This window comes from Leptidea sinapis, chromosome 8 (genome assembly GCF_905404315.1).
Source record: "Leptidea sinapis chromosome 8, ilLepSina1.1, whole genome shotgun sequence".
Lineage (NCBI taxonomy): Eukaryota > Metazoa > Arthropoda > Insecta > Lepidoptera > Pieridae > Leptidea > Leptidea sinapis.
In genome coordinates, this window is record NC_066272.1 from 14,734,772 (window position 1) to 14,759,586 (window position 24,815).

Sequence of the window (24,815 nt, forward strand, 5' to 3'; positions counted from 1 at the left end):
CGAAGTTAAGCTTGATTGATTACGGATTATCAATATGATTATTATTCTATTTATTATAATATTATCAATGGATAACAATTGTAATACCTAATCAATCACACCATAAAAATAATAAGTTATAGATTAGATAGCAAATACAGTTTCTACGTAAGAAATAGTTTGGATAACGGAAGTGGATAAGTTCGGAAAAACCCCTACGATCGGTACCTACGTGGAGAAAATTTTCGCTATAGTACGTTAAATAATTGATTTTTGAAGTATAAGTCACTAAGATGTCATCCCTATTTCAATGCACGGGGATTATAACATGAAATAATGAAGGATTTGTCATGTCTGTTACACAAACTCTCCTAGTTTGTTAGTTTTACAGTCTCTCAAAGAAAAATTTAAAGAAATAAATATGATGACTGTTCATTGTCAGTACATTTATGAAAATTTAATATACGTTCACAGAAATCGTCACCTTTTTGCTCTTAGTAGTGATTTTCATTATTATAACACTATAAATAAGAGATTGCTTGTAACTAATTCTAGTAGGCTTCATAAGATACAAAATAGCTTTAAGGGTAAATGTATACACTTCTATAATAAAGTCCCAGCCACTGTTCAGGCATTATCTATAAATAAATGTAAATGTTTAAAAAAAAATGGCTCCGTCGTTAATCCTACTACGCCACAGCTGAATATCTAAGTGATCGGACAGCCAGGCACCAGTTTATGATTTTTTTATAGCAATAACAATGACAGTATAAATTTACTAAAAAGAGCTTAAAAATAGAATGCTTAATGGGGACTTTCTTGCGCCGCTTATTCTCTCTCAGAGCGCCATTTGTTTCCGAAGCGGTAGGCGTATCATGTATATTAACAATGACATTAAAAAATAATTGTAAAGGAATCAATTTTCAGAAAATAATAATAAAATAATCATCCCCACCATCTGGGTGTGTGGCGGTCCTCCACAGTGCGGTTTTCAAGGAGCTTTCTTCCTCGTACCACGAAGCTGTGGAATGAGCTTCCTTGTGCGGTGTTTCCGGGACGATACGACATGGGTACCTTCAAGAAAAGCGCGTACACCTTCCTTAAAGGCCGGCAACGCTCTTGTGATTCCTCTGGTGTTGCAGGAGAGTGTGGGCGGCGGTGATCACTTAACACCAGGTGACCCGTACGCTCGTTTGTCCTCCTATTCCATAAAAAAAAAAATGCTATTAATGCCTTTTTACGCCTTCTGAGATTTAATTGACCTACCACAACCTCAGAGTTGCACAAGGCAAACGCACGCACACAAAAAAAGTGACTGACATTTCGCGACTGTAATACGCAGCCGTCATGCACACTAAAGTAATAAACCTTGCTGGTTGTAATGCGATGCCTAACTAACATCAAGAGGCTCTATCTAGAAGTATTAATTATGTTACTTCAAACATTATATTAAGTGTACGAGGGGCGGTCAAAAAGTTCGCGGAATGGCGGGGTTGGCGGGGGTGAGGTCGCTCCTCCAGGTAGCCGCTACTTGAGTAACTCATAATTACTATATATGCCAATTTCTAGCCTAATTGGGTCATTAGCTTTCGAGTTACAAACGAGTGAACAAGTAAATCGGGAACAAACTAGCCACTATGGAGAAAATTGAACATCGCGCCGTCGTAAAGTTCCTCACCAAACAAGGAAAAACGCCTCAAACTATTTTGCAAGAGATGTTAGCTGTTTACGGAGACTCTGCTCCTGGTAAAACCATGATTTACAAATGGCACGGCCTTTTCAAGCAAGGAAGGGAGTCAATTGAAGATGATCCTCGACCTGGACGGCCCATTGAGGCCACTACGCCGGAAATCATTGAAAAAGTTGAAAAACTTGTATTGGAAGACGGAAGGTTGAAGAAGAAACAACTTGCAGCATCAGTTGGAGTATCAGAAACCACAATTTTAAATATTCTTCATCAACATCTTGGCATGAGTAAAGTGTGTTCAAGGTGGGTCCCGAGAATGCTCACGCCGCTGCAAAAACGTGAGCGCGTCAACTGTTCCCGCGAGTATTTGGACCGCTGTGGAGAAGTTAGGGAAGAAATTATGGCCCGAATTGTAACCGGTGATGAAACTTGGGTTCACCACTATGAGCCTGAGTCAAAGCAGGAGTCGATGCAGTGGCACAAAAAAGGCACACCACCCCCAAAAAAATTTAAAGTGTCGCAATCGGCCGGAAAGATCATGGCGACTATTTTTTGGGATACTGAAGGTATTCTTTTGATCGATTATAAAGAACGTGGTGTTTCTATAACGGGAGAGTACTACGCTTCCCTATTGGACCGATTAAAAGAAGCTATTAAAGAAAAAAGAAGAGGAAAACTGACAAAAGGTGTACTCCTTTTGCACGACAACGCGCCCGTTCACACGAGTCATGTTGCGACGGCTGCCATTCATCGATGCGGTTTTGAACAACTACGCCATCCACCCTACAGTCCAGACCTGGCCCCTAGCGATTTTTATTTATTCCCAAAGATGAAGAAAGAGCTGCGTGGAAAAAAATTTAGAGACGATGATGAAGTCAAGTCGGCGATTTCGGCGTATTTTGACGCCCAAGACAAAACCTATTTTTTCGACGGTATTAATAAGTTATATGCCAGATCCCAAAAATGTATTCGTGTTAAGGGGGAATATATTGAAAAGGAAAAATAACATAATGTATCATTTCATCTTTTTTCCCAGTCATTCCGCGAACTTTTTGACCTCCCCTCGTATATACAGGATGTAACCGTTAAGTGTGACCAGGCGATTACTCCATAACTATTACAGATATCAAAAAACTTTAAACTGATATCGAAAGTACGTTGTCTAATCAGTTAAATGACATCAATTAGTTATTTATGCAACTGTTGTGTAATAAGGGGTGTTAAAACACGAATGTGGGTTTATTAATAGTATAATAAATAGTACATGAGTGTTTAAATACGTAATTGTCAACAGTTGCATACAAGACTTTATCTACACCCATAATATGAATCCTCTATAAAAGATTCTGAAACAGTTAGCTTACTGCTAACATTAAACAAGCCAGGCTTAGTAACCATAATAGCATCCAAAGGAGTGTTATTTTGAAAACGGATGATATAATTTTGTACTGAATTTCATTACAACATTCTCTGCTGCCTATTTTGACTTTCGAAAAGCTTTCGATCTTGTTGACAATGACATCTTACTACGTAAACTAGCTGTGATGGGGTTTACTGACAACCTACTCAGATTATTTGCATCATATCTTAGCAATAGGCGGCAATTTGTAAAGGCGAATGGATACGATTCTGAATATTTTTACACGAGGTCTGGCGTAAGTCAGGGAAGTACCCTTGGACCAACGTTATTTTTAATAATGATAAATGACCTTCCGGAAACGGTCCAAACCTCCAAGTGCTTATTGTTTGCTGACGACCTGAAACTATTTCAGAGTATTGCAGATAACAGTGATACCAAAGCTCTACAAGCGGATATCGATGCCGTATCTCTGTGGAGCCAGGCTAATCGCATCCCTTTCAACTCTGATAAGTGTAAGGTTTTAACATTTTCAAGGAAACGACTGCCGATCACCGTAGCTTATAATATATTTGACGCCCCTATGGAAAGAGTTTATGACATTTGCGATCTAGGACTGACATTAGATAATAAATTAAATTTTCATCTGCATATTATAACTACCTGTAAAACAGTGAATAGAGTACTAGGATGCATTATTAGGAATGCTTCTCAATTTAGCGATATTAAGGTAGCGAAGGTATTATATAATGCTTACGTGCGGAGCAAACTTGAGTATTGCGCTACTATCTGGGATCCCTATGAGGATAAATACACCCTCATGATTGAGAAAACGCAGCGTAAATTTGCCCGCTGGCTCTATAAGAGGACCTTCGGATATTACCCATATTTATTCCCCTATTTGTGTATAGGATGGTAGAGCTTGAGAGGCTTTCGTTCAGGAGATAGATGCTGTTAGTGGTGCATTATCTCTCCATAATACGAAATAAATTAGAGTGTCCGCAAATCCTTGCTCAAGTTGGTTTATTGGTACCACATCGTATCTCCCGCGATACGGCGGGGGCGATGGCTCCGCGGCGTCGGCCGCGTCTACTAGAGCGGCCCGTCACGCGCACCCGACATGCGAAGAACGCTCCTACTACTCGAGCATTACGTCTGATCGGCGACTTGCTCACTCAGTGTGACATTGATTTATTTGCGGACAAATTTCAAACGATTGTAAATGACATGCATATTATGTTAGATGATAGTACTTGAATTATATATTAATAACTTTTTTATTTAATTTAATTATTGACTTAAAACTTTGGACTTATTTTATTTGATTATTTGGCGCTATGGACATTATTTGATTTTATATAACTTGACATTTTTTGTATTATTTTATCATTATTTATTTTATCTTTAATTTTTAAATATAATTTTATTATATTAATTGTATTTTTGGGACTAGCTTGTAAACGCTTTGGGTAAAACTGTAAGTTTACAGGTTTATATAATAAATAAATAAAGAAATTCGTATGGATGATGTAATGGTTATTAGGACATCGGGTGTTTTAATGTTGGCAATAAGCTAACTGCATTACAATCTTATTTTTATTTACATAAAAATAAGGGCCGAGACGAGCAGGACGTTCAGTTAAAAGTAATTGATACACCCTGCCCATTACAATGAATGCCGCTCAGGATTGTTGAAAAACACAAAAATTCTGAGCGGTAATACTGCGCTCGTCACCTTGAGACAAGATGATATGTCTCATTTGCCCAGTAATTTCACCAGCTAAGCATGGGTGCAGATATTTTTTTTTTACATACATTTACCAGGATAGACCATGCTACAAAGATGATATAATATGACATCTGTCAAATGGTTTCCAGGATGCATGTAAGGAAGCGATGAACTTATGGGGGTACAAAGTCGCTCACAACGCGTCACAAATGACTAGCAAAGACTTCTACCCACTGGACAACTACACGATTTCACAGTGATACCGGCATTTATGAATTTGCTGTCTTGGCAACACGACTGAAACACGTCAAGCTACGGGATTGTTCGTAAAGGTGAGTTTATTTATGAACAATTAGGCACAATAACCAATGACGTTCTATACGTATAGACATATAATTCGCAGTCTGATAACGGAACGGCAAAAGTGTGCTTAAAAAGTGCTTAAATGATACATAAACGACTCAAAATAAATGTGACTTATCATTTATATCGTTATTTTATTATATAAAATGGGTATGCAAAAAGCGGAAGTAATTTATTAAAACGAATATTTTTTCATTAAATATGGTACAGTATTATTGAAAAGTACCCAGACAAGACCCGCTTGTCAGAATGGGACAGATAAAAGGACACAATCAGAAATGTATAGACATAGCAGTCGAAGGTTATTATGGTGTCATTTGTGGCATGTGCCTTATTTCGACTTTGATTTTGTATGTGGTGCATTGTCTATATGCATAGAACGTCATTGTCAATAACAGATAACAGGATAAAACTATCATATAATAACAAATACGGGATACTTTGTATGATCCTGAGATCCAATTAAAATTATATAATTCAGTGTTGAAATACCAAAGTCAACATTTTACAAATCATTAAACTACCAATGATATGCAAACACGATCTATATGAGCGTCACACTTCCATTAAGCGTTAATCTAAGCGTTATCTTTTAACTAGAGATCCATATATATATTAAAACTACGTGAAATTCAATACAACAACGCAAATGGACAAAAGTTTACAATTGCAGTTTGTACGAATTGTTTGTGTGAGTACAAATTTATTGCAATATTACCGTTAAAATAAAAATGTAACTTTAACGCAAAAATCTAATGTAAAAACAGTGACAATTACACGCGCTTTAATCCTTTAAAAGTGTTTTATTTAAACTTAATCTACATATCATGCAATACCCACCAAATACCTCTACTTACAATTTTACAATTCTGCTTAAAATAGCAAGTAAAATACAGTCTTACAAACACACGGTATTTATTATAATCAGGAAGAAACGTTTCACTTCACAGCTATAAAAATTACGTAATTAAAACTTGGTGAATGGCATGCGCGTGCGACGCAACGATAGTTCTTCCCTGGCTGCTGCTTGGCGCTCTCCCGGTGTACGCTCTCGCCTGCACTCACACCGCACGCCAATTGCACTGGAGCTAGGACGAATACCGAATATTCTTCGTACTCGTTTCTTCTGCTCGACGTTCGTGACTAAGACATATGTACATAAATGTAAATAACCCTAAAATAAACAATGAAATTAAAGAAAATGTTTTACAATTTTTCAGATGATTCCCGTTCCACCCGAATTTGCATTTGAACAGATGCATCAACGCCTTAAAACAATAATTCAATGGAATTTGGAGAAGTATACGTAAGGTGTTGTAAATTTTGATTTCGTTTATAAGATTATACTTGTCATTCAATCGAAGTAATTTATAATTTTATCATTGATTTATATCGGGTATATTGTATATATCTGTTAAGTAGTTTTAAATGTTTCAAACGATTTTAGTGCCTTCATAAATCGCACGCCCATTAAGCTTGCAAGACACATCAAAATTGCTCAGAAAAATAAAACGAAGGTGTTTTTTAATAATTGGGTTGTGTAAGACACGGTAGTTTATATCAAATGTTAAAGATGGACCATTGTAAGAACTATATCTTGCTTTGGAGGTAGTTGTAAAAAATAAGTGAGATTTTTGTAACAATTACATTTATGGCACATTTACATAAGATTATTTATGTATATTGAATAGCATAGCCGTGATGGAATTGATACAGTTGCTTCCATTGTAGATGTTTTACTATAGATTCGGTAATATTTATTGTTATATATTTGCGACTATTATTAAAGTCCAAGTTTGGAAACATAAATAGGAATAGAGATTAAAAAAATTGTGAGATTGTCTTCGAACATTATGAGAAATAGTTCGCTTAAGGCCAACGAGTCCAGATAAATAATGTAAACAAACGGACGGTTACTGAGGTCCATTGCGATAGCGAAGCGATTATATCTCTATCCCTATCACTCGTACGCAGTAATGGCGTCAGTTTTTACCAGTGGGCGGCTCCTTTGCACAGGAAGCCAGCTAGATTATGGGTACCACAACGACGCCTATTTGTGCCTCGAAGCAGTAATGTGTAAACATTATTGTGTTTCGGTCTGAAGGGCGCCGTAGCTAGTGAAATTACTGGACAAATGAGACTTAACATCTTATGTCTCAAGGTGACGAGCGCAATTGTAGTGCCGCTCAGAATTTTTGGGTTTTTCAAGAATCCTGAGCGGCATTGATTTGTAATGGGTAGGTATCAATTACCATCAGCTGAACGTCCTGATCGTCTCGTCCCTTATTTTCATAAAAAAAAAAGTTGCTCGACGACAGCAATCGTTGCGTGTTTCGTGGTACAGCAAAGCAGCAATTACTGTTGTCTAATTGTTTAGTTGTCAACATTTGGCCCGTCATTTTGTAAACAAGTTCATTCCTTTTTGGATTGCGGTTGAAATGATACGTTAATTGTTCGTTTCAGTATTTACTTAGTTTTTTGTTTTTATTAATCCGTTACTGTTAGTTTCCTTTTTGATTTTTGCTTGTTGAGTTTGGCAGCTCTAGATAACATTTGAAACACAGCAATTATTTTAAATACACAAATACTAGTAGTTCCCGCCAGCTTCGCTGGGCGAATTTTAAAAGAAAGGAACGTTGGAATTCGAAAAATAAACCGTAGCCATAAACCATCTAGGATAAATTTTGCATCGTATGGTGGTAGCTTCATGTCGATACGATCAGTGGTTTAGGCATGATTGAGCCTCAAACAAAGACCGTTTTCATTATATAGATATCGATAAAAACGTTTTGAACCCCTGAAACTTTGTTTACATTCTTTACCTCATCTCGTTGGCCTTACTATAAAAGCTATTTAGTTGATTGTTTACCTTGATATTACAAACGCTTGGCACAAGAAAATGTCTGGTAACGTGAATGATTACGAATACAGCGAGATCTTACTTGAACAATGTATAAATCTGCAATAAATGAACGAACGACTTATATAATTCTAGGAATTTATTAGCTATTAATCTAAACATGACACTGCTTGATATATAGGCCTTGGTACGGATCTTGAGCAGAACGCGACGGGTAATAATTTCGAGTATTATGCTTATGAAACCTACCCTGCACATGCACGCCATGCATGTTTACAGTAAACACCACACTGAGTCTAAAGAAACCCGAGTTAATGTCAATCGCATTGGAAAAATTGGAGTTTACATATTTATAATATTTATTAAAAAATAATGAAAATAAATCACTTATTTAGATACACACACACACACAAAGAACAAAAAATACGCAAATTCGAGTGAAGTGTTCCAACACAAATGTGTTGCATCTCTGATCTTCCTTGGTTCCTTTGTGACACATGACCTCATGACCGACACCTAACTACTACTAAGCTAAAATTAAAAATAATAACATAGATACAGATTATAAGTAATAGTATTCTATGCCATTCAAAATTTATAAGGAAGTTTTGGAATTCGCTAAAATACTTTCTTTGCCTAAAAAATGGCAGATCTGGCGCGTATCAGATCAAAGCCGGGAACCCTTCGGATGCATCTCATCATCACTACTGGATACAGCAATAACATCCCGCCTTTTTTAAATACTCGAAAAATAATATACAATAAATAATGGGTTCATAAACATGAAATTATAACTGAAATTTAAAATTAATTACTTAAGTATTTAAAATAAACATTATTTACAAGTGACTTACTGGTAGTGCAAATACATTACCTTAATCCAAATATATTTAATAATTAAAAAAAAATACTCAATAAGTAAATGAATTAAACACTCGGACATTCTTTGACATTATAAGATCAATCTCTTAACGTATTGTCCGAGCGGCGTTGCATATACACGTATACATTAACTTATACAGATACCATTAAAACATTCATTCAAATTAACACCTTATTTTGTGGCAGTAATATTCAAAGTCTATACGCCCATTCGAAGCTCTGACGCGAACACGGGGCAAGAACATTTTGTTTTAGCATTTGAAATGTAATTGCTAAACAATATGATTTAAAATGTCAAGCTAGTGACACAATTTTGTTAATTTAAAGGGGCACTTATGGATATGCTGTTATTTGGACAGTTTTTCACTGAACACTGTCATTGCGTGGCGTTGTATTCAAAGCGCGGTCGATACTTAATTGAACGACAACTCCGCCTAATAGACGCGTAGGCAGAGGTTTCCTTTATACAATTTTTGAGCGTGATTGTCTGTCTATTTGTTTATTGTTTAGTCAATGATACAATTACAGAATGTCTAAAGTATTCTCAATCAATTACTTATACGCTATGAGAATGAAGCACGGAATAAAAACTTCCGTAGGCTTTTATGCATTATATCTACCTTAATCATTATACACACGTAAACGTTTTATTTTGTGTATTCCTTTTCATATTATATAATAACATAATTTTTATCTTGGAAGAAAGTTAGCGAGAAGATAAAAGTGAGATACGTAATACTATGAAAATAAGTAAAGCAAACTAGTCGCGGCGTATCTATGTCAGTTAATTGTCTATTCTTTTTGACCACGTATGCAGAACTCAGCCTGTTAGCGGGAGATCCATTGTAATTTGGATTCAAGAGTAATGCCAAGAAATAAAGCAGATTCCATCGATTTTATCACCTCTCTATTTAAAAAAACACTTAACTAAAGAATAACATTCTAAAACTTTTGCTTGGGAATCAAATTTTTTACCTCCTGACATAAAATTTCTTACTTAAGTTCCGACACTAACTAGCGTATACACTCGTTAAATTTGAAGGGGAACGTAACATAATGGGAACCGTCCTTTAACATTTAGATGCAACACATACAGTTCCTCCTGTATATACAATACATTGCGGATAATGCCAAACTTATACAAACGCTTTTTTAGATATAGGTAAATAGACAATACTTTCACACGATTTTTGTGCTCATAATCATAGGGATAAGTACTATAATTGTACTACGGATGTACTGATACTTAATAGCTTATGGTTCTGTAGTATTTGCACATACAACGAATGTCCTAAAATGTATTCACCTTGCAGACTCTCTTTTGTTAAAGTACAGTTATTTTAAGACGTCACGATAGTTAATAGTTTTCACCTTTTAAATGTCAATAAAGGACAAAATTCTTCAAACGTGCTCAGATATCATATCGTTAATTAGTCAAATTTAGATAATTTCTAAACATACTCTAGAATGGATAAGACATGTATAATTATGATAAAAGCAATATTTCTCGCAGTCTAAAAATAATCAAAAGTTTTCTATACTGCTCAAAGACCGAATGAAATAACTAATGGGTAACAAAACAAAGGCTGACTTCAAAAGATGAATGAACCCAAGGTCGTGAGCTGTGGAAGGGGTTTGATTATAATTATATCATGTGTTATATTTATTGGTTTCATCCTTATATTGGACGGACGAATGATACTATGTATAGATTATTATAAAACTGTTTATAGGAATCAAAACCTTCACGAATTATTATAATAATAATATCAGATAAAATCCACGACTAAATCTTCCTATCGTCTTAAATTTCTTTTTTGGTCCTTCGAGCCGAATATTCTTCCAAGCTATAAATATTAATGGTAACTCATTAAATATCGCATTGTGTCTATGTCATGTCATATCCAATCTACGTAACATCGGTGCTCACCACATTGGAGTAGGCCATCTGACGCTAGATATAAATTATGCTTAAATATAAATTTTTAAGAAATCGTGAGATTCTATTAAGTGCACTTGATTTTAAGAAATGATCAATTATATTGTATTCTTGTAAGTAAAATATCATAGAGTAAGAAAAGCGTTTCCATGGACTTAATATAACATTGAAATTAGCTAAGATACTGAAATAAGAAACAGGGCTCTCTCAAATTAATATTATGAAGAACAATATGGTTCCTTAATGTAACATGTTTTTCCTTCTCTGGGATTGAATCCGGTATTATCTGTTGGCAATGCAAAGAAGTGTTCGCCTTTATATTTTTTCTAAGTGCCATTGTATTGCGCATAATATAAAACAATATAGATTTTAATATTGCTTGTTCTATGATTGTGTTTATAGTTATCTATTCCTATTACTGATAGGTTGTCACTGCTTTCGTAATTAATAGAAAAATATCTTACAATACGTATAAAATATCATATATAGTGATAAAAAATAATCAATTATTATCATAGTAATGTTAAGACGACAGGCTTCCTGATAGATTTGACAATATAACTATTCAAATATGCCTTAAACTAGTAGTAATAGGGTATACTATTGCATGATTTATGATAAGTTAGTTATTGGCTCTGTATCATAAAAATTACAAGTTGCCATGAGGCAGATCGTACGCACAAATACATTGTAACTAGGTAGTTTGTAGATTAGGTCGAATGAATCACTTTTTGCGGGTAGCCGGATATTTTCACGGGCCAATGTAAACCCTTAGAAGTTTAAGTACTTGCTTTAATGCAAGATGAACAATTGTAAATTACTGACATTGTACCGTCTCAAATGGACACAAAAATTCGATTTATTAAGTCATGTGTGGTTTATGCATTTCATAGAAAGCAATTTATGCATTTTTTTCTTTATATAATTGTATGTTTTCAATATTTTTCATCCGGTCTAACAATGTTATGATGAAAATAAAAAATGTTTATGATAAAAAAATGTTACAATTTTATCGGACGAAATGTTCCGAGGACTCAAAGGAAGAGATTGTTATGTAATTGAAGTGTGAAATACTTTCTATAAAGTATATTAATGTATTTTAAAAGCAGATTTTTTTATTATATTGAAATATGTTTGTGTTGTAAGTTATTTGTACGTAAATAATTTGAATGCCAATTAACCTTACAAGTAGAAATATTTAGGTAGTGGTACAATTTTTGTAGATTTTATTTTAGTTACGTAGTTATTCACGTTCTTCTTACTGATACTATAATACAATTCCGTTTAGTTATAGTTTGTTTTATATTATTATTGTTTTATTATATTTTATAAATTGTTATTTTTATGAGCGGAGCCTATTGAACTGGCTGGATCCAGTGTAGATTATAATTATAATTCATATCATTAGCATATTATTAGTACTTATTATAAATTTTAATATTTATTTTTTTATTATTTTGTTCGTCTTGTCGATACAAATGAAGTGTTTGATGATTTAGATCTAAGATCTATGATTTAGATGTAGATTTCAAACGAGTAAAAGTACTTTTAATTATTGGCTTCACAATGGCATGTTGGCAGATTCTGGATCTCTCTCTGGAAAAAATTTCAGCTATTTGTCAATCGACGTTTAATTTCGAGCGAAAACGCTCGCAAGTGTCACAGTATATAAATCAGATGAAGCAGTATGGAAACTACGTATAAACCTTAGATATAACGCACGCAGCACATAAGCAGGTGCAGGTCCGCTTATTGGCCTTGTTGAGACCTGTGTCTGTGTGCGTGCGTCAATTCGAACGTTGGCACGTAGGTTACATACTGTTTTAGCTGATATATATACTGTGTAAGAGTCGTGGTGGCCGCTAATACATGACATCACGCCTTATGTATCACTATAGAACGCGTTATCAAGCGACGCGGTGATAATTACTGAGCTGTGACGTCATTTCATCTTATTAGTTTCAATTTTGTCACAACGGGATCATATTTTAGTATCTTGTCATCATATATTTTTTAATTTATTTGTCAATTTTGATCAAAAAAATATCGTAATTCGCGATTTGTTTTTTTGAATAGATTGTGTGAATAGATTTTCAAAATCCATATTTTGGGACTTTGAAACTTGATAGAACCAGGAGTGTGCATTGTGCAGTGGGTGCATTGTAGAATTTATACAATTCTATTGTATATCATAGACTGCATAGCGAATTATTGTTTCTTCTGAATGCGGCCACCATGATCATTGAGACACCGAAAAATGAATCGCTAAAACCAGAAAGTAAATATTTTAATCTAGATACTTATTACGTTCGGTAGGATCCAGTGTTTTCATACAGTTATTTTGAGATTAGTAAAGGGGCTGTTGCTGTAATATTAGTATTTCAACATAGTACGTACTTTCAAGTGAACATTATAGTCGTTCTTTGATTTATTTAACAAAAAAATCTCTTTGTTTTACTTCATATTCTAATTGAATAGTGATCATTTCCACATTTAAAAAAATACTAAAACTAAGTTATAGTTAACACTTTGTGTTTGTATCATTTACTATATTAATGTCAAACGTTTGATGCTGTTGGTGCAAATCAAAACTAAGTTTGACTAGTTTTTCATAATATTATTATCGCTGAACACATTGGGCCAATGTGTAAAGGAATAGCTTGTGCCTAGCACATGTCATGGCCGTTGGCCGCATTTCTTTCATTGGGGTAATTGTTTAAGCGCAATACAGGAAATAGAACACAACTCAGCGGATTTCTTGAAATTAATACCTAAGACTGGACGGCGTGCTAGGGTTACCAACCCTACAAAAAGATCGATGAAGTGGTCCAGCGCGGCGCAGCTAATTTAGCGCGCATGGCGTGGCATTCAATTGTTTTGTCTTCCCAAGATTGATGTGTGTGTACGTCGATTCGGGGGTCTAGTATGAAGTTAAAGTATGTTCTATTACTTTATTGCTTTTAAGTGCGAAATGTAAGTTGGCCAATGGGGGCGCTTCAGCCGTTCTGTCGTGTTATACTGTCTTAGAATAAAACTATAATGATAAAATATATCTAGGATCACGTATGAGGCTATATGTTCAAGATGTAATTAAATATATAAACACCAATAAAAAGTATTGCAATATTAGTTCGTTTGTGACACACGTCAACGAAGGACTTCACAATTTGACATTGACAAGTCGACAGGCTATCATACCTATAAAATGACAGTTTCACAGTGACAGCAACAGCCCTCAATAGAGTATGTATTGTTTACGTAAAGTACATTATTTAGTGGAATTGAAAGCAATACCTAATTATAGAATAAATAGCGGAGTCCCAAGGAGTTGTGTGATAGGTAATAAGGGTAGCCTTACTAGAAATAAGAGGTAGCATACGAATCATACAATGTTGACATTTTATTATGTGGTAAGATTTAGCACGGCCAGCGCTATCGCATGTACATTGTAATATGTTTTTTATTAAAATAAAACTATAGAATCAGACTGAAATATCTTGTATCTTATTTCTCTACATAAATATGACTTTACAAATATACTTGGTATAAAGTTATACCTGAGAATAAACCAAGAATATTCAAAATGTTGGCTAAATTGCTGACAAAACTGTCAATACAATGATAATTATGAAAATTTCCGAATGTCAAGCAGCCTTGCGAATAAACGCGGGAAACGTTATACGCTAGATATTTACAAATAGACATTTTGCTTATGATTGGTTTATTTGAAGGTATAACTTTATGCCAATTGTATTTGTAAGGCCGGTGGTCAAGTGTTTTAAGTGAAAATTTTAAAATTACCCTCAATTTTTTGTCCATCTATCGCATGTCGCATTACAGCCAACCACTGAACAAGGTTGAAATTGAATCATTAATTTCAACTATTACTTTCAAGTCAGGTTGGCCGATTAGACGAAAAATGTTTTTTTTTTGTCTTTTTTGTCATTATATACTTTTTTGTCTTTTGATTAATATCATTATGTGATTAGTCATGATTCCGTTACAATTTGAGGGAAGAACGACCTGGCACACGACGCCGCCGCAATCTATGCCATTTCAGTGAGCAAGACGAGCATGCCGCCGAATTCGACACGCCACAAATTAGGATATCATCTCTACCACCTGGATGTGTGGCGTTCCTCCACAGTGCGGTTTTCAAGGAACTTTCTTCCACGTGCAACCAAATTCTGGAATGAGCTTCCTTTTAGTGACATGGGCACCTTCAAAAAGAGCACGTACGCCTTTCTAAAATGCCGGCAACGCTCCTGTGATTCCTCTGATGCTGAAAGAGAATGCATGTGGCAGTGATCAATTAACATCAGGTTCGTTACGCTCGTTTTTCTCCTCCATAAAAAAATAATACTGCTATTAGCTGCATTGACATACCATAAGTAACTGAACTCACAATCAGGCTCAAAAATTGTCAGAAGACAAACTCTATTAGGCAGAGTTTTCGTTCAGTTGTGCTGCTTCGACCGCGCTTTGAATACCACGCCATGCAATGACAAAGTGTTCACGACATGCAATGAAAAAGTAGCAGACAATTTTTTATTATCATTCGAAAGAGTATTGTAAAACAAATATAGTATGCAACCTTCAAATAAATTACTTGCTTTATTAAGTCCTTCTCCGAAACACGCTGCATCTAATGGAATAAGTATTATTCCAAACGGTTAATTACTTTTCAAATTTAACCGAAGGAAAAAACCGACCCCGTTTATTAGTATAGATACATATAATATCTTGTCTGTCGCGGTAGTTGTTTGCCACAGTGCTAACAAATTTATTAGCATTTCCCACTCGCATGCACCACATCATACTAGTACTATTCATAGTTCCTCTTAAACTGGTTGCAATCAAATCATGAATTACTATACCGACCTTTCCTTACACTTTAAACCAAAATGGTTCTAAAAGATTGTCATCCATCCCCACTACACGAGCACAACAAATCACGAGCAAAAGTTTAAAATTATTCATAACATTTCATATAAAAGAAGAAATATCAATACCTATATAATAATCATTTATTTCGGATTCATCAATACATGAGATTACATCCATATTAATTGTTAGTACAATTTGCGAACTTACAAAACGTACGCTTTAAAAAGCGCATCTTTGACAACAGTGGGATCTTTGCACAAGATGCCGGCTAGATTATGGGTACCACAATGTCGCCCATTTCTGCCGTGAAGGAGTAATGTGTAAGCATAATTGTGTTTCGGTCTGATAAAGGGCGCCGTGAAATTAGCGGGCAAATGAGACATAACATCTTATGTCTCAAGTAGACGAGTGCAATTGTGGTCACGATCAGAATTTTTGGGACTTTCATCAATCCTGAGTGGTAGTACATTGTAATGGGCAGGGCGTATTAATTACCAACTGATGACCGTCATGGTCATCTCGTCCCTTATTGTTGTAAAAAAATCTCCTTTCATAGTGCAAACCTGCGGCCCAACATTTTGCATCGGATAGACAGCACTCTACCCTCCCTTTCAATGTTCACATTGTGGTTGAGCTTCTCGGTAACCCAAATACTAAACTTACTAGAAAATCATTATTACACTCTTTTTCGCATTGTTTTTGAGCCCGTGCGCCACCCACAAATTCTCAGTAGCCTTCGTAAAGCACCAATAGATTGGCTCAGCAGCGCCATATCCTCTACGTAGCTGATATTGTTCACGCACACTTCATGCTGGAGCTGCTGAGCTCATCGATCAGTCGGTTGACATACAGGTTGAAGAGCTGACCAACAAAACCCTTAAAGTCTTGAAACCCGTTGAGGGGTAAGCGTGGGGTTTGATGATGAACTCTCTTGCGTTGGAGAAATTTATAGAGTGAGGCCAAAATAATTCCAGAAAAGGGATTAAATAATTGGAAACTATTTTTTTACAAGAATCGAGATGTTATTTTACATTATTATTAAGAAGTGTGATACGAGTATATGGCTTATAACTGTTATATAGATAAGTTCTATTGGTGATATTGATGACACTAGAATAAAATGCCTGCATTTTGTAAGAGCTAATTTAAGGCGACCTTGAGCGATATGAGTTCACAGCTGCCGGCCCGCCATCTATGTAACAAAGCCAATATTTTCACAATTCTTGGGTGGAAAACAGTTTATATGCTTACAATCCTCGTTATTCACTACTAATCTGAATAAATGAACCTACACAAAAAAGTACAAGCTATAAGAATAATTTTTCTGAGAGAAGTACCAAAAAAATTCGTCACGCCATGCCAAAAAACTTGTTTAACTTCAAAGAAAAGTGGTAGTTCAAAAAGGCTCGGCAAGCATTAGCAACCTACAAATAAGACTTAAGGCGCTATCTATAGTCCTAAAAAGTAACATTTTTAAAAATCTACTTAAAATAATTCTACAAATATTACGGTTCCAATTTTTTGACATGTTTAACTTCATTTCTTTGTCTACATTATCGCTGTCTCGAAAACACGATTACGAAAAAAAATCTCGATAGATTTATTTTTTGAAAAATAGTCTTTTTTATTTGAATTGTTTATATTATCAAAAAACTATGATAGCTATAAACACAAAACTTATTTTATTCTACAAAGCGGGAATCATAGTAAAAAAATAATGATGATGCGACAGCGTATTTGTTGAAATATATAGGTAAATGTAAGTCGGAAAGTACTAAAATAAAATTTACGTAATATTATTTTGAATATTATGTCACGCGGGATTTTTGTATATATGTACTTTAGGGAAGTTAGATAAATCCAAGATGGCCGCCGCACAAAATTATGATTTCAGCAATATCGATATCGTGTCCGAGGTTCTCAAGGGTGCAGATAACGATTTTGTGATCATTTTTGAAATCCAAGATGGCCGCCGCACAAAATTATGATTTCAGCAATATGGATATCGTGTCCGAGGTTCTGGAGGGTGCAGATAACGATTTTGTGATCATTTTTGAAATCCAAGATGGCCGCCGCACAAAATTATGATTTCAGCAATATGGATATCGTGTCCGAGGTTCTCGAGGGTGCAGATAACGATTTTGTGATCATATTTGAAATCCAAGATGGCCGCCGCACAAAATTATGATTTCAGCAATATGGATATCGTGTCCGAGGTTCTCGAGGGTGCAGAGAACGATTATGTGATCATTTTTGAAATCCAAGATGGCCGCCGTTCATAATTATGATTTCAGCAATATGGATATCGTGTCCGAGGTTCTCGAGAGTGCAGAGAACGATTTTGTGATCATTTTTGAAATCCAATATGGTCGCCGCACAAAATTATGATTTCAGCAATATGGATATCGTGTCCGAGGTTCTTGAGGGTGCAGAGAACGATTGTGTGATCATTTTTGAAATCCAAGATGGCCACCGCACAAAATTATGATTTCAGCAATATGGATATCGTGTCCGAGGTTCTCGAGGGTGCAGATAACGATTTTGTGATCATTTTTGAAATCCAAGATGGCCGCCGCACAAAATTATGATTTCAGCAATATGGATATCGTGTCCGAGGTTCTCGAGGGTGCAGATAACGATTTTGTGATCATATTTGAAATCCAAGATGGCCGCCGCACAAAATTATGATTTCAGCAATATGGATACCGTATCCGAGGTTCTCGAGGGTGTCGAGGACGAATTTTGAGCGGTGGCCATCTTGGATTCCAAAAATGATCCCAAAATCGTTCTCTGCACCCTCGGGAACCTCAGACACGATATCCAAATTGCTGAAATCATAATTAAGTGCGGCGGCCATCTTGGATTTCAAAAATGATCACACAATCGTTCTCTGCACCCTCGAGAACCTCGGATACGATACCCATATTGTTGAAATCATAATTTTGCGCGGCGGCCATCTTGGATTTCAAAAATGATCCCAAATTCGTTCTCTGCACCCTCGAGAACCTCGGATACGATACCCATATTGTTGAAATCATAATTTTGCGCGGCGGCCATCTTGGATTTCAAAAATGATCCCAAATTAGTTCTCTGCACCTTCGAGAATCTCGGATACGATATCCATAATGTTGAAATCATAATTTTGCGCGTAATATAACATTTCTCTCATACGTCGATAAAAAAGATTTACTTCAAAAATGCATAAAAAATATTATCACAGTAATTCCGTACTCTAGCACAACTGTAAGTTTTAAAAAATATTACGCGGTTCATTCTGGGTCGGCGTTCGTTGACCCGCATCGCTCGGTTCGTTCTCAGCCATGCCCGACGCCCGTGTCCATGCGTACCTATCGAATCTAACGTTCGCGCAATTTTTACCTAAAGTGTTTGGAAAACCTCGCCTTAAGGATATGTGTAACAGGATTAAGTAGTGTTCATAGCTTGAAATGCTATACTTTCACCACAAAACTTGTCTAAAAACACCATATTTGCGATGCGAGACGAACCACTCATTTTCTAATTCTAGTTCTACTAATTCCGTTGTTAGATACTTAAAGAATATAGATTTTAAAAACAAAATCGATTATTCCCGTATAACATAAACCTGAGTGTCATAAGTTTCTTTCGATATTTTTAACGGTATTAACCATAGAAATTAATGTTTCGTCTTCATCCATATAAATATTATAAACGCGAAAGTTTGTATGTATGGATGTTTATTACTCTTTCATTCTACTGAATGGATTTTAATGACCCAGCAAACGTAGTATTGCCAACTAAAGTAATAAAAAAATTCAATTATTAATTTTTTTGGGGTATAAATCTATTTAGTTGACGACCGATTCTCAGACTTACCAAATATTATTATATCGTACATATAACTATCGTACTACAATAATCATTATCTATATTCGACTGCCATCTTGCAATTCAATTGCGTAACTGTGAATCGAATAGAATTATATTAAATAAGATATATCAAAATAACACATAGGCCATAATTTATAAAGATGTGTGAATTGTCCAAAATATAACGATAAGTGTCAAGTAAGTAGGAAAAAAATCTGCAATCTACGAGATATTTTGGTGTGCGCTGCAAAAACCGATAGAGTAAGAGTTACACTTATGGAATCTTTAGTGGAACTGTTTCAAATTCAAATATTTTTATTCAAAACAGAATATGGAATCATTCATTGAAAGACAAAAACTACTTACTACCCACTCGGAAATGAATGTCCCAGACCTGAGAAGAATGGGCGCAAGAAACTCAGCGGGCTTCTTTTTTTTTAATAAAATTTCGATACAATCAAAATAATTTAACTGGCCCAACGGCGGTCGCTCCATTCCCAATCTATGGTATCATTAAGAAAGTCATTTATGTTATAGCAACCACATAAACGTCTTAAAATTTCTTTTGAATTATGTAATACATTTATTTATTGTGAACATTTTCTGGGATCTTCTTAAAGGATATAAGCACAAAAGACTTACGAAATCGACTTAGCAAAGTAGTAGGCATAATAGCTCATGTTTGTTCCTAGTTATTAATATTATGGTTATGACAGTTTCTAGAAAATTCACTGTGTCTATGTTCATAACATTATCTAGAATATAATATTGAGATGTTTATTTCTTTAAATTTTGCTCTCAATGATTCTTTAGGACCTAGGTTATAAATAGCGCGAATATTAGTCCTCTTCTGCAGCACAAACATGGTATTAATATCGGCAGCGTTACCTCATAACAATATATCATAGGAAATAATCACCAGGAATCGCGGGCACCAGCTAGTACTAAGTATATATCTTGCTATGAAGTACCAAGGCAACATAGTTGGCATAACATCAATCACTTATTACCGCACTATTGCTGTTATAATAAAGCAGGCGTGTTCAATATCTTGTACTTGATCATTTATAATTTACTAGTAGATGCCCGTTGCATTCGCAACTAAAGGTTTTATCTCAATAAAATGTTATTGGGAATCTTTTATGTAAAATTATCACTCAGACCTTGGTAGATCCAAGCCTAAATTCAAGTTAAATTAATAAAAACTTCCGTTACATAACATTATTTATTTAACACTAGTTGCCCGTTGCATTCGCAACAAAAGGCTTGATCTCAATAAAATGTTTAAGTAGGGATAACAGAGAGAGTTGTCATACTGAAACATGCAGGGCAAGCCTGTCAGCCATTAAGTTGGCATAGCGACATCCCATTCTGTACGGACGCACGCCAAGATAGGGAAGATATTAATTAGTAGGATACGTCTAGATAGAGCCTCTTGCTGCTAGACAACCAATGAGAACAGGACAAGTTTATTACTACAGTGTGCGTGACAAGCTACGTCTTACACTCTCGATTTGTATGTCTCTTTGTGTTAGTGTGCGTTCATTGCTCAAAATAGAGGTTAAACGTCAACCTCAATATTTTTCGAGGTTTTCGCCGCAGTCACAGTCTAAGCTTAGTACCTCTCAAGACTTAGAAAATACTAGCGCATAGACGACCTGAAAGCAAATAAATCAAATTTGATTTGTATTGACAAATGTGTGTGTTACCTAGGTTAATATTCGAAATACTAAGGAGCTAATGACAAGCGCGGCTGACTGTTTACGACTTGTTAGTGAAAATCGGTTACAGTATAAATAGATTCGCCTTCCTTTTCTTTCTTGCTGTATCTCCGTTAGATATTATGTTCTCTCTTGCACACTTTGTTCATCTATGCTCTAGTAAATTGTAAATCGGGTTAGCTAAAATTATAATAGAAATGTAACTTTTACGCAAAATCTAATGTCAAAACAGTTACAATTATACGTATATAATTGTATACGTTTTAATCCTTTAAAATCTGTTTTATTTTAATTTGTAACACTCGCATTAATCAAAGAAAATAAAATAGCTTAGGTACTATCGCCGTTATATAACTGAGCTCTTTTGTTTTTGAATGAGATAAGGGTTTATGTTGGTTTAAATAAGATAAATTCTAGCACGGCTTATCTTGTTTGCCCTCATAATTATGCAAATGTCATCATCATATTATGCTTATTTCATTTATCTCACAAAGAAACACAAGTTGATAATTTTTGGATATTTTTATTTATTTATACAGAACATCACCATCATGTTATATTTAAAAATCAATTAGTTTTACTTTATTTTATTTATTTGATTTTTTACATCCCATGAAATTGAGATTATTATCGTCTCCTATTTTCTTCTTCTGTTATCTTATCTTAAGGGATTTTGGCAATCATTTCTCTATAGGTACGCTTCTCTATCTTCAGCCTTTCTTTTCAACTCGTCAGCTCTCTGATTCCCCATCCAGGTTTTAATGTTATAGTGCCATGTTATACTCCTACGGCCTCTTCCCCAACTTCCCTCAATGATTCCACCTTGAGACATAAGATGTTAAGTCTCATTTGCCCAGTAATTTCACTAGCTACGGCGCCCTTCAGACCGAAACACAGTAATGCTTACACATTTCTGCTTCACGGCAGAAATGGGCGCCGTTGTGGTACCCATAATCTAGCCGGCATCCGGTGCAAAGGAGCCTCCCACTGGTAAATATTATACGTCTATATATTTTACAATTTTAGGTGGCCTAGAACTAGACAAGCACCAAGCATCATTATCCCTATATAATCTACTTTACTTTAGGTAAATAGGTTTATATATAGTATGTTAGCATTCTTTTTCAAAAAAGCTTTCAAATATTTCTTGAATTGTGCTCTGTCTGGTATTTTATTATAAAATTGAATACCAAGTCCTATCATATGAAGGAGCCCTCAACTCTAGCTAACTTATTTAATGGCACGTACAGTTTATCATTCAAATTGTTATTGTACATTGAACGATATTTAAACCCAGTCTTAAGAGAGGGATTGAAAATTCGTTCTCTCCTATTCGTTCATACAATAGCACTTGGATGAACAACATAATAATTTTCTTAATTTCACGTTGGCACATATTTCTGTGTTGTAAAAGTTTTCTATTCTGAGGTTTTTGTTATTTTTTTTTTGCTACTTTAACCTCGTTGATTTTCATTGAGAACTTTTTTATTATTTGATAATATCTTCTTGCCGTCGTGTACCTTTATCTTGTTTTATAATAGAATATTGTATCTTATATAATTTTAAGTTCAACACGTCATGTGACGGTTACAGCAAGATGCAATTTAAATTAAGTTCACTTGTGTAGTACTTTATGACTGAGACAACATAATATTTGTAAAAATTGTCAGATTGCGTTGTAAAATCTAAAACATTTAACGCAGAGATTAATAACTTGTCTGCCGCCATTGAAATCGCCGCCATTTAAAATATTAATTCTATTCAAATGACAATTTTATTAGTTGGGCTATTTTATATTAAGTTCTGTAGATAATAAATAAATTAAAGTAATGTTTACAAAGCAAATGCAAACACATTAAATAAAATCCAATATAACAGTGGTAATAAATACGTGGACATTTCGGTTGTCAATGAAGGCATGACCTAGTCAATATAAACAAAACAGGTTCTGACTTCTGAGGCACTTTTAATTATTAAGAAAAGCAAGCAGGCGTTATCTCATTATATTTAGTATGCGTCTGTGAGATTCAGATCAGTTTGTTAGTGGCTGTATGTGTGAGCGTTGGTCTGTACTCTGTGGTCTATTATTAGTCTACTGCGTTTTATCTACTCATTGTTGATTCAATGTGCGTTGGCGTCGTGCATTTTGCGTGCACTTAAAGCTGTTTACAAACAAGATAATACTGACAAAGTAAGTGCTTTATTTTTATAAATTATAATATTCATTTTTATCTAATAGCATGTTATTTTATTTTCTTAATTACTAAATAATTAGTTCCTATATTACGGTAATAAATAGTAACTGTTCGTTAAGTGTGTTTGTAGTTAATGTTTTTTTAAATTTGTTTGTGGTTTTGGTTAGTTAAGGTTGTGCAACAATTGAATGCTGGTCAAAGATATCCCCATTTTGATGTAAACTTAAGCTTTGTTTAATTTATAAAAAACTTTGTGTTAAAAGTTATACTTCTTTGGCATAATAAAACAAATATTATAATTCAAAAACTATAAAGTAGTCGCGCCCACAAACTTGGTTATAAGGCATTAAGTACAATATCTATCTCGATATCTTTCTATAAATAAATTTTTTGTGTCACGTTGTTTGTCCGCGATGAACTCTACTTCTGAACCGATTCTAATCAAATTTTGCACACTTTGTGCAGCTTGGTCCAACTTGAGGGACAAGATTGTTTTATTTATTTTTTTATTGGATTTATAGATTTTTATGTATGGGATAAATTTTTGACGCAAATTTTGACATTTCTGCTTTGACTTTATTTCTTGAAAATAACAGGGAAAAACTTTAGATCATTAGTACTACTAGATGCACTGTGACAGCTGTGAAAATGTGGAAAAAAACTGTGGTTGACTGTTAGCTTTTATTTTGTGCAATTTACGCACAATAACACAAAGTGACATGCAAATCGCTAGTGTAAGATGTAGCTTTTCGCGCACACTAAAGTATTAAACCTGGCCTGTTTTCATCGGTTGTCTAACAGCAATATGCTCTATCTAGACTTATAAATTATCTAAGGGAAAAACGTATATATGTAATTACTTACTTACTTACATAATTAAACCTCTACAAATTTCGTAACTAACAAAAATATGAAATTTTGTATAAACGCATTTGTTTAGGTGAAACAAAAAACATGGGTCACTGGCTACTGTAAATAAGATAAAGCACAACATTTTCTGTCGTTACTATGTTAATTTAAACACCATTGTTTTTGGTGATATTTAATAGGGCATGTTGTAGATTAACTGGATTTAACTGGATAATGACCTGCGTTCGTGATGCTGTAACCAATACTAGAGCTCATGTATGATCTAACACGTTCCTATATTTCATTCTAAATTTCTTGTGCCGACTTCTGATCTAAAACCGAACTAGTTATCTGCGAGTTGTTCGTCACAGTTAGTTCTTATGAGTTTGTGAATGATATTTAGAAATAGTTTTAATACTTGACTCATAAGGCTAATTGTTCGAAATTGTTCGCACTTTTTCGCATTGGCTTTCTTAGGGAGCGTAATGAAAGATGACGCTAACCAGTCTTTGGGTAAG

General features: G+C 34.8%; 2 protein-coding genes across 2 annotated transcripts in view; both read left to right on the forward strand.

Moving 5' to 3' along the window:
* LOC126965705 (carbohydrate sulfotransferase 3-like) overlaps positions 1-14,289 on the forward strand; it is a 41,705-nt gene extending 27,416 nt beyond the window's left edge. The window contains exons 4-5 of the mRNA XM_050809447.1: positions 4,902-5,084; positions 6,336-14,289. Coding sequence (XP_050665404.1) covers positions 4,902-5,012 — 111 coding nt within the window. The 3' untranslated portion in view covers positions 5,013-5,084; positions 6,336-14,289. The remainder of the gene's footprint in view (positions 1-4,901; positions 5,085-6,335) is intronic.
* A 9,005-nt stretch (positions 14,290-23,294) lies between these two features.
* The window catches only part of LOC126965720 (kynurenine formamidase), a 55,374-nt gene continuing 53,853 nt past the window's right edge, over positions 23,295-24,815 (forward strand). Inside the window, exon 1 of the mRNA XM_050809474.1 lies at positions 23,295-23,444. The gene's annotated coding sequence lies outside the window, so the exon portion shown is untranslated. The remainder of the gene's footprint in view (positions 23,445-24,815) is intronic.